General features: G+C 29.4%; 1 protein-coding gene and 1 non-coding gene across 5 annotated transcripts in view; one reads left to right on the top strand and one right to left on the bottom strand.

Annotated features, from left to right (window-relative positions):
* The first annotated feature begins 11847 nt into the window (after positions 1 to 11847).
* Positions 11848 to 11920, top strand: TRNAE-CUC (transfer RNA glutamic acid (anticodon CUC)). The gene has a single exon. It is a non-coding gene; the product is annotated as a tRNA-Glu (tRNA).
* A 123-nt stretch (positions 11921 to 12043) lies between these two features.
* Positions 12044 to 15531, bottom strand: part of LOC100798460 (ataxin-7-like protein 3-like) — a 6535-nt gene continuing 3047 nt past the window's right edge. The window contains exons 2-5 of one of the 4 annotated variants that reach the window (NM_001254684.2): positions 14819 to 14886; positions 13222 to 13530; positions 12517 to 12595; positions 12239 to 12438 (exon numbers count right to left, since the gene is read on the bottom strand). In NM_001254684.2, the coding sequence (NP_001241613.1) occupies positions 12404 to 12438; positions 12517 to 12595; positions 13222 to 13530; positions 14819 to 14857 (462 nt within the window). In that variant the 5' untranslated portion in view covers positions 14858 to 14886 and the 3' untranslated portion in view covers positions 12239 to 12403. Of the gene's footprint in view, positions 12596 to 13221; positions 13531 to 13632; positions 13878 to 14818; positions 14887 to 15531 lie in introns of all 4 variants that reach the window. The other 3 variants (XM_014770218.3, XM_006601753.3, XM_041011619.1) reach the window with 3 other exon arrangements.

Below are 15531 nucleotides of genomic sequence, written 5' to 3'. Positions count from 1 at the left end.
CCTCTGGTGGAAATAATGTGCCAAATTATTAAAAAATAAAAACTTATAATTTCCCCAACACACCAAGTCTCAGTTGATAGTAAAAATCGCTAGCCCACAGGGGATTTAGAAGTCTCCACCTAGATTCGTGACATGCCATGCGAGTGCTAACCTATTTCTTTCTTGTATAAATATATACGTGGCAACCTGCTTTTCTTATATAAACATGGCGGAGATTGTCCTTCAACGTGGCAATTTTTCTGATGATGTGATAAAAATAGCCTCAGTTTGATAAATTGTTTCAAAATGACCCCTTTAATAAATACATTGTAATTTAAACCTTATTTAATTTGATTAATCAACCTATATATACATGTTTATTAGAAAAGTGAAGAAGAAAGATAATAATTATTATTTCATCAATTATATCCTTTATATGAGACAGATATGAAGAATAATAAATAAAAAATTACTTAATAAGATAAATAAAGGGTATAAGAAAAAATAAATAACAATTTTAACAAAAGTGATAGCATTAATTCTATTTTGTTTTTATTTTTATGCCAATTAAACAACACTTAAAAGAAATGAAAGTAATATTGATTTTCTTATGCAGAAACTTTTGTAGAAAGAGAGAAAAAAAAAGGTTGTTTATACATTTAAGATAAGAACACACAAATAATTAATTAATGAAGATTTATATTCTCCGAAGATGTATTTTTCTATAAAATTAATCATCAAACAAAATGTAACTCTATACATGATTATATATCCTCTTTAGTTTCAGCTGATGCTGCTGGTTGTATTTCCCTTAATGGTGATTAGTAAAGTCTGTCTTTTGGGGCTTTAACCCCATTATTTCAACAGAAAAAATACATGATTATATATTATTATTAATCTTTACAACATTATGAAATCATGATAGTACTATATATTCTAATTAAGGGTAGATTAATCCAATATTTACAAATAAGAAAAGACAAAAGAGAAAGTTGCTAATACATTATTTAATATATTCTTTTAAACATGTCTTATGTTATTGATTAAAATTTATTAAAAAATATTTTATCCATTTCTAGATATATAACTCACGTTTTAACAAAAAATAATCATATTCACTGATGTTTTCAGTTTTCAATTAAATATTAAAAAATTTATTCCAAATTTGTTCCAAATAAATTACTTCAATCTAATGATTTTTTTTCCTTGTCTATCAATTTTTCAACTATCAGCATTCATCATCCAATGGTTACAAGTAATATATTTATGGAGGGTAAAGATATTGAGCTAGTTTGTTTAAGATTATTTTTTCAAATTGGTGTTTTTTTAATAAAACAAATAGGTTTTTACTTTTTTAAGAAGCAAATCTGATCAGTTTCTTAAAAAATACTTATTTTAAAGTTTAAACAAACTCACTCATTATAGTAAAAATGTTTCAATCAATAGCTTATTTTTTATTGTTCTTAATTCGTGTAAACAAATTTAAACATCACTCCTAATTTTGATGAAGGAAGTACAAATTTTGATGAGTGTCACTTTTTATTTAATCATTTTCTCTCTCTTAATTTTGTTATTTTTAATAAATTTCAATTAAAAATAAAGAGTGTATTATGGAGTATATATATTGCTTACATTTCTCAAGACAAAAAATGGCTTATTTTATTATATATAAAACATTACTCCCTCCATTTTTTTTAGTTTTTTTTTTATAAACTAGTGTTAGTCACTTGATGGACAAAAGAATCATTAAAAAGAGATAATAAAGAAAAATCAACGAACAAGATGGGGGACTAGACTTGACCAAAACCCATGCACAAAATCAAGAAAACCTATATAGGTAGGGAGTGTGTGCCTATTACGAAGGTATTTTGTCCTAACAAAAAAAGGAACATTATCCCACCAAAAGAAGCTAATACGCGAATGAGTCCTATGATTGACAAGAAGGTTAGCGCAAGAATTACCTTTCCTATAAATGTGAGAGCAAAGAAAAATGATATCTTTTCACAAAAAGAGGCAATTTTTCCAATGACGCCTAAGTCTCCAAGGGACCAAGCTAGGATTTTTAAAAGCTTCCATTACTAATATGGAGTCACATTCAAACCAGACCTTTCGCCAGTTCCTCTCCAAGGAAGATTCCATGGCCAAGATGACAGGGAAGAGCTCAGCATAGATGAGAGATTGGACACCGATATAGGTGGAGAAACACCCAAGCGACACACTCATGTGGCCTTGAAAGATGGCACCGTTGCTAGCATGCCCCGGAGTGCCCCTCCATTTAAAAATGTCTGATATTTAAAAAATTTTACACAGATTAAGAGCAACAATAAATAAGTTACTTGAGACAAAATTAGAATAAAAGTTTTAATATCTCATTAAAAACTGAAAACATCAATTCATATGAATTTATTTTCAATGTTAAAACAAATGTTTTTATCTATATATACTAATCTTTTATACATGACTAAACAAACAAATTACTTAATCTTTAATTAATTGTAAATAAACAATCAAAATATATATTGCCCTTAAAATAAATGAGTGTTAAACATGATGCTGCTAGCTTTGTTCAAAAGTGCAACAATGCAAAACTCAACCAAAAACCTAGCATTTTCATCCTTTGTCCTTTTCTTCCTTTTTAATTCCGGCTTTTATATAGCCTTTACATACACTTTGCTTTTAACCATCTTTGTTCCTTCCAACTACCTTCCTTTTCCTCACTAATCATCAGATCCCCCATTACTAATGGAAAAGACACGTGGCACCAATATGTGCTCCCTTGAACCAATGGGAAAGTATACACGTGTACATAAATGGGGTTGGGCCCCACCACTGAATGTGAATGAGAAAAAATGTAGTGGGAGGTTCCCTTAGGCTCATGATTGTATCCTCCACAACAAGTGTACCACCTGTCTTGTTGTGGCCTTTCTTTGCATGCATTATGTTGTCCTCCTCTACAGACCCTTGGATGGACACTTATGGAGTTTGCATTCACAATGTGCCCATGAGTACTTAGACGGGGACCCACTTTTTCTTCCTTCAGTGGGAAAGTGGGTCCCACCCAATTCCAAGAAAATGTTGTTTGTTTTTTTTGGAGTCCTTTCTCATCATCATCTTCATTCAGTTTCTTTTTCTCCAAACTCAAAAAAAAAAAAAAAAAGATTCTGCTTCTGATTCTCATTATCCAATATCTCTCCACTTCCTCTTGCCACTCCCTTTCCCCCAATTTCAAGCTTCATTTTCAACCAAGCAAAAAAGGGTACTATTGCTTCTTGTTGGTGTGCTGCTTGCTTCCTAGCTATACAATTATTATGTGTTTTCCAAAAAGACTTTATATTATATCTAAATTCCATGGATCGTGCATGTTTATCCACTTATCTAAGCCCTTGGTGCAGCGATTCAATGATGCCTCTATGGAACAAAGGGTGGTTCAATTCTTTATGTCAAAAATTCAAAAAGCATGCATCTTAACGTGGACCTAATTAAATTGTTATCAGATGGGATTCGCTGCGATTTATTGTGATATTATTATTTAATTTTTCTTGGCGTTTCTCCTTGCTTCTTATTAACAACGGGGGCTATAGTGGAATGTTATGGATTTAGTTAATAAAGTTCAATACATGTTGTCTAGAAATACTGCTTGAAATCTCCGGAAGCAATTTTGTTAATGAATTTCATGTTTAAATATGTGAAAATCTATGTTTACTGATCACAAACATCGTTAACATCCATATAAGTTAATGCTATATAGCTAGAGTTAGCTAGGGTATGTGTGTCGATATTGTGATATACAAATAGTTAACTTTTACATGAGGATACTTACAAGCTGATAAAAAATGATGATATTTACAAAATATATCAAGAATATTGAAAGCTTGTGATATTCAATCATTTTCACAATTTTTCGTATTAATTAATGTAATATTATCTTTTACTTGGGATTTCACTTCTCAGAAGATCATTCTTTTTTATACTAGGAATTGAATGCTAATATTTTATAAATGGTAAAATTTAATAATTCAACTGTTAGATTAAAAGCTCTTATGAAATAAATTCATATAATTTACATTTAATTTTGATGGATACTTCATCCACAGAATTATAATTAATATACAATATATCTTTAGTTTACAATATATATATATATATATATATATATATATATATTAAAAATATACTTATACTCATCAACACTTACTTTATACTTAACTGTTCTATCTCAAGTTTTGATAAATACAATACTGAGACATTTTTTGTTTTAGGGAAGCCATGATATATATGAATCTAATACGTATACGCTTGGTGTGAAGGATCATATTTGAACTACTAAAACTTTTAGATAAAATTTCCTTATGAGAGGCTTATTAATTATAAATTTGTGAAAAGAGTATTACAATTTGTTTATGAAAATAACATTACCAAAAATGATTGTATATTCCATACATGCTATTTAACTGAAGATCTATAAGAGATGATAAAGTAAAAGATATGAATGAAGGTTATATCAATTCAGGTATATGGGAACTTAAAGAGGGTGCGGTATTTTGCTGCTTTAATGACTGCGCCTATTTACGTGTCCAAAAATAGGCAATCTTACAAATATTTCAATCACTTTCACACTTATCTAGATCTTTTTCCCATGATTTCTCCTCTTCAATTCCTACATAGTGGCATTGGCCCTCACTTCTACTATCCTTTTTAGCTGGCGATTGTTATATATTCTTCCTTGATGAACAATTGTGGTAGATAAAGGAAAGATGAGCAATATAAAAGAAAAGTTGCCTATGGATCATGCACTATTACTAAAGATGATCTATCTGTTAAGGCCCCTTTCATATACGCCTGATTATACTTCACCTTTAATATTGTCCTACCAATATATTGAGAGCAGCTCAGGCTTAAAGCTCAAGTAGCTCAAACAAGAGTTTTAGGTCCCAAAAAAAAATTCCAATTTTTTTTAATACTAATATACCTCAAAAAAAATTATTATAAAATTATATTTAAACGATAATTTTACATAAAAAAAATCTAAAAATTTAATTTTAAATAAAATAATAATAATTTTAATAAACTATTTTATAAATAAATAAAACATTTCATTCTTAAATTTACTTTAAATCTTTCAAATTCTTAAACCACCCCTAATTAAGTGTGACTATAGATTCAGTGGACAGGGGAACCCTTTGATAACTGTGTATAACTATATAGATTTTTTTCTTCTTTGATAAAGTATTACTATTACTATATAGATATACTTTACGATATGTGACTACAGATGTCAGCGTGTAAGGTGCAACAGTGGATTAATATAAGGAAATATATATAAAGCCAAAGACCATTGAGTAGGTAAAGCAACAAGGAGACATATATATATATATATACACACACACACGACACATTAGAAGTCATGGTATGCAAATGCAAGCAGTTAATTTAGTACGGACTACAAAGATGATGTCTTCAACTTTTTACTCGTACGTATATCAATGGCCCTTTATGCAATAATAATATCTATACCAAACAGGCATGCATTTTTTATTATTATTTTTTTTAATGTAGGGGTACAATATATAATGGGGATACAATGTAATGTTTGATTGCGTGAATAGGCAATTGTTGGTTCGGTTTGTTGTCGTCGCGGATACATACAAAAGCATCATATTCCCTACCAGAACTTTTTTTTTTTTTTTTGAATTTAAAGTTGTTTGAGCCAGTATTTTTGTTGTCTTGTGGTCCTTGAGTTGATAATATATATCATTCAAATTCTCAAATGGGATATTCACGAACCCGAAGAAGCCAAAATAGAGAAGACAATAATCAATGATTGATTGATAGGCTAGCATTTTGAGCTAGCTAGATTTTCTTTCCTCAAGACTCACGTTTTGCCTGAAAAGTTTGGATATATATTAGATACATATAAATATGACCTAAAATGTAAAAATATAATAAATTTTGAAAATTATCAGACGTCACATGTTTATAATTATGCAATATATAGCTTAGTCTAAAATTAATATGAAAAACAAATTAAGATTATATGAGAGAATCAATACTTTAAAAGCAAATATAAATAATTAGAAATGAAGAGATTTTGATTTATCTATAATTATTATGATGTCTTCATTTACGTTAATTAGTACAAAAAAATTAAAATATGATTTGAAAACAAATGTGTGACGACAAAACACAACTATTATCTGCGCATACTTGATATAAACGTTTAGACATAAGAATCTGCAGAACTTAGCAATTCGATGGAATAGATTACCTGATGATGACAATTACCTAAATTTCAGATATTGAAAACTAGAGACAGCTGAATTGATATTTTATGAGGAAACAAAGGCTTTCATTACCGTTTTGGATGCTATATTAAAAGAGAAAGCATTTTGGATGATTTATAATATCAACATGATTTTTTAACCCTTTGCTTGATTGTTATCCATTAATTTGCTAGCAGAACTTGACCTTATTTATTAATGGAAGCGACCCATTTGGTTTTCCCTCTCAGATGTTGTCCTCAACACGAGAATGGCAATTCTTTCACAGGAATAACAAAGCACTTCACAATTTGTTGGTTTACTAAGTGTACATGTTATGATCTTGCCATAATCATAAGTCAAACCACGTGTACGGGTTATCAAACTCTCGAATTAACTCGTTAACTCTTTTGAGTTTATCAGTTTACTTACTTTATATGAATTGACTCATGTGTAAATTTTCTTTTTAGTAAATTCTGAGTAGACTCAATAAACTCTAAGTAAACTTAGTAGACTTTTGAGTTTACTATTGAGTCAACTTATCAGTAAGTTAAAAAAAATTAAACCAAAACATAAGTCATTTTGGGTTATTTTTTATCTGTTTAGTGTTTAACATACATCCATTTTGTATATTGTTCCCGAATAGAAAAATTATCACCTCTAATAACATCAAACTCTTATTCTCTAATAACAATAAACTCTCAATGAGAATGTTCTACCACTACTATGACATCTGCAAGTTATTATCTAGTAGTGATGCATTACTAGACTTTGTTATTTAAGTATTGTGAAATTTATAATTTATTATTTTACTTTATTATATTATTGAAATGTTTAATTGGTATGTTATGTATATATATTTTATTATTATTTTTATATGAAAAGACTCTTACGAGTCTACGAGTTGAATCCACGAGTCGAGTCTATAAAACTCTCACGAGTCTATGTCGAGTCTATAAAACTCTCACGAGTCTATGTAAACTCTTAAAGTTTAATAACCTTATTTGTATCAAATTCACTTGAACTTGTGAGGCTTTACTTTTGGAACCAAAATTGAGAAACTATATGAACATAATCTAATAAATGTATTAGGTCAGGATCATGTCACTGAAGCAAAATCAAATTTTCTTACATAGTCAAAATAATTAATAACAATGTTATTCACTGACCTTCTTGTTATGGATTAAAATAGAAAGAAAGAGAGAGAGGTGTACGTAGAAAATAAAGTGTAAAACTATACTAACTGAAGAGGATAAAGGGTGAAAAAATATTAAGTGGCTAGGAGTAATTTAACGGTGATGTTTAAAGATTGTAAGGATAACTTCGTACAACGTTATGGTTTTACAGGAAAAGTTCTCGGAAAGAGTTCATGGGTTGTATGATTTGCTTTAGTATGGGTTTTATGGTTGCACAAAAATATTAGAGTGAGGTAGTAAATGCAGGGTTCGTCGACGAATTTGAATCCACAGAAAAAATATTTTGAGAATTTATTATAAAAAATTCACAGCAACACTCTCATGTAATGGACACTTTTTTAGTAGTGGTCATGGACCTAATAAAATTTAGGTATTGGTCATGATTAATTGCCCAAATGAAGAGTTTTTCTTTTTCCTTTTATGAATGATCTACCGACCCTTAGTTGTGTATAAAAGTATTATTGTTAGCATGATACTATGTGTATGTGGGTTGAATAACTCTTGTATCCTCTATCTAATATATTTTGCTCATAAAAAAGAACACACACGGATCAATTTGTAAAAAGATAATAGTCTTAAATTAAGTCGCAATATCCCAAGATTAAAAAACAAAATTAAATGTAAAAATAAACAATCCTAGAAGAAAACACTAAAAAGAGAAGCTATACAAAAGGATCTTGTAAACAAAAGCTGAATTATTCAATTGGCTTTTATAGGCTTAGCTTTCATATGAATCGGGTATATATTTAGAAGCTAATAAAATGATTTCAAAATTGATTTACTTATGCTAACCTTTTTGTGTGTGTACTCTAACCTTGAAACTAATGACACACACTGTAGGTGACTTACTAGAAATACAAAAGGCAATTTTTTTATAGTTAAGCCATACACAAATTGTCAACAAATGAAACTTGAAATATATTTAAACGAATTTTGAGTAATTTATTTTTTAAGAAAATTATATTCTACAGTATTCACTAAGTATACAGGAGGAATTTAATATTTTTTCGGTACATAGGAAGAATTTAATTTTAATTCACTATACCATGAAACGAATAAATTACAATAAATATAAATTTTGAAATAATTATTAAAAAAAATAATCTTAATATACATGATGCTTGAATGATAATATATATTTTTTTTGATATTATTAGTACATTATAATTTAATTCGGATCAGTGTGTGTGTGTATATATATATATATATATATATATATATATATATATTCTAAAATGATTTTATTTAATTTAATTATTATAATTTTAATTAATAATGTATTTTAATTTTATATGTCGATTTTTTTACAACATATACAAGATAATGCTTGAATAGAAACAAGTTTTTTAATTAAACAACTAAATTATCAACCATCCATATTCTATCTACCTGGGAAACGATCAAAAATGCTATTCTCAGAAATGGATGCACTGAACTGTGAAGAACAGAGACAAATTTTGAGCTTAACGCTTCGTTTCTATCTTGTACATTTTTATTATCATAACCTAAATTTATCTCATATTGACTGTAATGTATCTCCATCATTAGTTATTAATGCAGAACATTTTATAATGGAGATCATTTATGGCAACACGTCATCTTTCCATCCGTAAAAATTGCAACCAATCCATTGAAGAGTGTCATCTTCACAAGGGATATTCCCCCAAAATTTCAATCAAAGTGGTCACAGTTAACATATATTAATTGCTTGAAATTAAAATGAACTTTTTCATTCTTTAAGAAAGAGTACATGATAATGAGATTAAAAGTGGACATATACATTTGTCGCTACCATTTTTGGTAAAATTGGGTAGTCCAACCATACCTGTTTGGGGTATGATGATATTTTATTTGTCATGCTTGGACAGCTATATACTTCAATTTAATTTCCCTTTTCATTTTCTTTGAACTCCATGATATGGTCTATGACAATTGTTATTTTAAGCCTATGTAATTTAATGTGTTTGATAGTAAGTTGTAGTTAAATTATGAATCGTAGGTTGTATTGGAATGCTATACAAGTTTATTGCTATATGCTAGTAGAATGATATACATAGTTAATTTATGGTGTTAAAGTCACAAGTAACAGAATTTACCATTATAACAGTAGATTATGAATATCAAGAAAATTATAAACTTTTTAAAATTTATAATAGAATCTACTAGAGGGTGTGCATTCCTAAAAAAATATGAGTTCAAAATTAATTAAAAAAATCAAATTATAATTATATAAAGAAATATTTTTTTCTTGACAAAATAAAAATTTAATTTATATAAAAATCATATAAATATTATTTTATATCATTTTAAATTTATCAGCCAATTAAATAATCAAATTTATCAAACACTTGATTTAATAAATCACATTAATAATTTTAACTAAAAATTAACTATTCACTCATCCAACTTGTCAACTTTCAATTTATAAGATATTTTTGCCAAACATAATGATAACAAGTGACAAGCATATTTGAATACAAGTATAGTGCCTTAGCTATAATGGTTCCTATTATAAGTTTTTACATATATCGTTAAATTCATAAATGCTTTATAAATAATCTAATGTTATGCCCAATAATTTTCTCTTTTTCTTCTAAAATCATCTCAACAATTTTTTTTAATGAGTGCAACATGATTGCATTATATATTCACCAATGTATATTAAATTTTCTATGCTGTCGGGGTAAGTATAGGTAATTAGTTTCTTAAAACCAATTTTAAAAAGTTTTAATTTTCTTGATATTCATAATTTACTGTTATAATGGTAAATTCTGTTACTTGTGACTTTAACACCATAAATTAACTATGTATATTCTATTTGGGGGTATGATGATCTTCAAACCATTATAACATTTTTTTTAAAAATTATACCCCAAACAGGTATGGTTGTGATCTTCAAACCAAAAATAAAAATGCTAAAAAACATTTTTTAAACAAACTCTTAATTATTTATTGAAATTTATTCAAAATAAAAAAAAAAGTCCAACTTCTTATTTAATAAAATAGAATCTACTGGAGGGTGTGCATTATAAACAATGGCTCAAAATTATTATTATTATTATTATTATTATTATTATTATTATTATTATTATTATTATTTATGCATTGACCTTAGTTTTGGTTTTTTTTAAAAATAAGGTTTGGTTAACTAACTCATTAAGGAATAAAAAAATATATATTTACAACACTAGTATAGACATTCCAATAAGAGGTTTTTATTTTTAGTTTCTTAAATAAATAGAGCCTTTAGTAAGGGCACTCGTTAATATTTGTCCAAAAATATCTACAATGCACTTTCTTTTATTCAATTAACATTTGTCTTAATTTTAATGTTTGTTTTATTTTGGTTTAAATACAACTTTGATATCTTTATTTGCTAAATCGGTAATTTTGGTCCTACTAATAAAGACATTTGATTCTTCTATTTAAAAAAATTCATAATTTTAGTTCAATCTTCAATTTTATCTATATTTATTTCTTTTAATTCTTACATTTAATTAATCAAAATATTTTAAAAAATCATTCCATGATGTATCTTAAATGATACATTAAGTTTAGGATTCAATTGTACCAAAATAAATAAAATAAAATGAAGACAAAATTAAGAATTGAATCAAAATTATGAATCTTTTAAAATAGGAGTGCATATATATCTTTATTTTAAAATGGAAGGACTAAAATTAAGAATTAAGCAAAATAAAAAAGATTAAAATTGTATTTAAACTTTGAACTTAATGTTTATGTATTAACGGTATAAAACACACTGTCGTTTAATCACAAGTCATCATTTAAATTACTTTTGATACTTATTTTAATATTTAATAAATTCACTATACATGATTTATTGAGATTAAATAACTGTGTAAAAAAAAAGACTTTGTGATTTTTATATTTCCTTGCCTAAAAGTGAAAAGCCGGATGTGGGTCAATTTCTCACGGGCTTGACAAACTCTATTCTATTTGCATTGGATAATATGTTAGTATTAGACTGGGCTTACGTTTGGGTAGCACATACTGGGCTTAATAATTAGATCCTACTGTTGCCTCCTGCACCTCCATAAATTAGACTGGGCTTACGTTTGGGAACTCACCAAAAACGACACCAGCAAGTAGCACATTGGGGTCGCAGTTGGAAAAGATGATGTCGAAGGAGACACTATAGATGCCACTAACATAGAGGATTTGGGACGAAACTGGCCAATGTTTATAATTACAACTCATGCTTTTGAAAAAATTAAAACAAAACTTTCAACTGCATTTTCTATTCTTTGATGAAAATGAAAATAAAAAAAGTCTAGCAACCTAAATGGTCTCCCATTTTGGATGGTTTAACATGATTGCAGTTTTATTTCTTTTAGATAGAAAATACCTTAACGTGGTAATAATATAATATACTTATCACACTTTAACAGGAATCCGTTGTAGTCTAGTTGGTCAGGATATTCGGCTCTCACCCGAAAGACCCGGGTTCAAGTCCCGGCAACGGAAAATTTTAATTTTTGCCTCAAAACATTGAAAATACTCTTCATAAACTCAACATATTATTCATCTCAACACACTCAACAGTCAACATATGTTACAGTTTAGTAGAATTATAACAATTTTTCCTCATTACTTCCAAAGCTCTGCATATTATTCATCTCAACACTGAAAATCTTCTCATCCATGAATAATACTAGTTCATAGTTGCACACAATATACATATGTTAACCGTTAGTAAAATTATAATAAAATTACAACAGAACTAGGTATAAAACATAATAAAAATTGAAATGGACCTCACTGTAAAAAGCAAAGTTATTTTGTAAAGGTAGACAACAATTCAAGGATGCATGCAACGATAGTTGTTATGTTTTGGTCCAAACTGTTTGAAATATTCACACACAATTAAATTCAGCCGTCTCCCTGTGAAGAAACAAGTTCAAGGTGTGACACAGATCCTGTATTCCAGCCATTTACACATGAACTAGTTCATGACTCGAGTGTCCCATTTGAGTGCTCCTCACCTGCAAAAGTGGAGGTTCCATATGCCAACCGATTCATGCTATTGGTAGAGTAATTTGAATATGGAGAATGTGTAGAACCAGGACTGGGACCGCCTCGTGAATACCGGTTCTGCGTGGCTGTGCTGCTTCTTGTCACTTTCAGACGTGCCTTCCTACCCTGAAATGAAGCATGCAAGCATTTCCATAATAGGAAAATGACACGTAAGTAAAAAACCAAAAAGCTCAAATACATGCATGAATGAAGATTGAGAATATTATTTTCACTTAATTATCAACCAAGTATTTTTTCCCACTAAGTTGACTACATGGATCAAACAAAGCCATAGTATCCTAATAGTAAATTGTGTATCCTAATAGTAAATTGTGTCTATAAATAAATCATTAATCTCTAAATCCTTCTCAGTAGTTTCACTTATAGTTTTTCTTGATCTCCCTTATGAGAGGGCTACCCTTACCCTCTATCTAAAGTTTTTTTCAGTTGTCTCCACAAATGCCATGTGGTAAATGAGAAATGCTAGCAATACACTCTCTAACACACTCTCTAGTCTCTACTATCGGCTGAAATTGATTGAAAATCACCCAGGTCTCACTTCTCATTTAATGAGTTTCACTCATGGTTGTAGTTTTCAATAAATTGAAAACAATAATAGTGTATTAGAAGGAGTGTGTTACAAAATATGTTGCTAGCACTCGTTGTGACTTTATGATAGTGACTAATGTTACGGGCATAATGAGTAAATATTTTATTAACAAATAAACAATTCTAGAAGTTAAAAGAACAACCTTTCCCATGCACTTCTCCAAATGTGGAGCAAACCTTCCAGCCATGATGGATCGACCACAATTCAAACAATCAAATATTTCATTTGCCACAGGAGGATGAGTTTGTCCAAATATGTCAACCACATACTTGCCATTTGCTTCATTACTGTTACTAGGATCAGCCACCCTAACCCTGGCTTGTGCTGACAGCTTCAATTCTTCATCCTCTTCTTCCAAATTTGAATCAAGCCCCAGCCTTGCTACTCTGTGACACTCTGATGCCACGTCGACTATGATGGAATCAAGGAGATCCAAGAAAAAATAAGAAAGCTGCAAAACACCCCAGTGGAAGCAAATAGCCATATAAGTATACAGAAGGAAAACATCTGTATTACTCTGAATGTTTCAATTCACTGAGACATAACCAATTACTTTAGGCACATTCACGTCAGAGTTATTCCACAATACAAAGAAATACAAATATGATAGAAGGTATACTACTGTGACTAGCATCTAACATTTAGTGATTCATTTATTTAAGGTAACAAAATAAGGGTTGAAGAGTGCCATTTAGGATTCCCTCCATCCTTATTATAAAAGAAAGATTTGATAGCAGATAGAAAGGTTGGCTGTTCAAGATAGACTTTCCACTCCATGCATCACTGAACCATCTTTCTCTGAAAAGAAAAACAACAACAACAACAACAGCAACTGAATGATGATACCCATTGATGTTAAAATTCAAATCATAGCATCTTTGCAGGGACGGGGACTTTCATATTTCTTTAGACTCTAGACAAACAGTGAAAGTAGAAACTCTCCTAATCAAGGATCTCAGCAGGAAAAAAGTATTGAGATGCACCAAAAGTGCATATGAAGGATAAGCGCACAAGTCACAACAGTATATAAAATTGATTCTGCTGGTGATGTAAGGCACTAAAGCTTAAACAATTGAATATATTTGATAATTATCATAATATATTCATCATGGTATTATCCTTTATAAATGGAGTATTAAAATATAAATATGCAACCACCGAAATTTTATCATGTTATATCCAAAAGAATAATCCGCTCCAACACCTTGCAGGAAAAGCCATATTCTGCAGTACAATCAAACAAATGAGAAACAATCTGATGAATTCATAATTCTTCTTGCTTTATTAAATTATAGTTCCCTTCATTATTGACCTTAATCTTCCTCTTCACTGTCGATCATAACCACAACGGAAAAAGTACTAGTTCTAGGTATGTTATGTTTCAACGGCATCTTTTCAGCGTTAATTTTAAGGGGGGGCAGGGGGATAAAAAAAAACAGGAAAAGAACAATGATCACAAAGTCGTAGATATATTAATGAAAGACCAATGAAGTTCAACCAATACTCATTTTTCCAAAAGACAATTCTAGATTAAAACCACTAATGCAATCACAAAACTTATCCCTGGATCAAGTCTTATGAGAATGTAAAATTGAAAGATGAAATGCACCCAGGCATGGTTAGCAACAAAAGTTAAATGGACTTTTAAATGTAAATGTGCTAGGAATTTGCATCAAAATCTATTATTTAATTATTTTTGCACTCATAAAAGCATGTCTTTGCAGAATTGAAGAGCACACCTGGGAATATGACAAGTTTTCCTCATTAGGAACAGACATGAATGAGTCTTGACCAAGGCTTTTGGATCCTAATTTACACCAATTACTGGCGAAAGTCAGAAATGTCCACAAAAGCTTTATGGAAGTATAAATTAAAGACAACAACAAAAGAACCAAAAGAAAATAACAAAAGGAAACAATGTAGAGATCTACATGACCTGAATCTATTGTTAAGAATTAATTTTATTTTGAACTTTCAAAATATGCTAAGACATCATTAAAGAAACTCTAAAGATAGTAAGACATTGAATATGCTTAAGAAGGCAAGGGATGGTCACACAATACAGATGTAAATTTCATCATGTAAAGTTCAACCAGCAGGCTCTAAGAGAATAAGAATCATGACGGAATGAAGAAAACACAATAGCTTAAAACAAAAAGATGCGGCTTCAGGAATCATATTGAATTGTATTCGTGTATATATAATCAGTGAGGAAAAAAAAAAAAAGAAAAAAGGAGCACTCCGAGTAATTTGGGTCAAGCAGTTGACAATAACCTAAAGTAGTAGTAAGAAGAATGCCTTAAAATATTATCAACATCATCATTGTTAAGTGCCTATATAAACACGATGGTGCAGCAACATTTAACTCAACATTGACAACAAAATATAGTATAAACCATAACCCAACCCAAGAACATATTCATCACACGCATATCCTTCATCTCAGTCTTCA

This window comes from Glycine max, chromosome 18, assembly GCF_000004515.6.
Source record: "Glycine max cultivar Williams 82 chromosome 18, Glycine_max_v4.0, whole genome shotgun sequence".
Lineage (NCBI taxonomy): Eukaryota > Viridiplantae > Streptophyta > Magnoliopsida > Fabales > Fabaceae > Glycine > Glycine max.
Note: the sequence above shows the minus strand (reverse complement) of the source record. Positions and strands in the feature narration are given on the sequence as shown.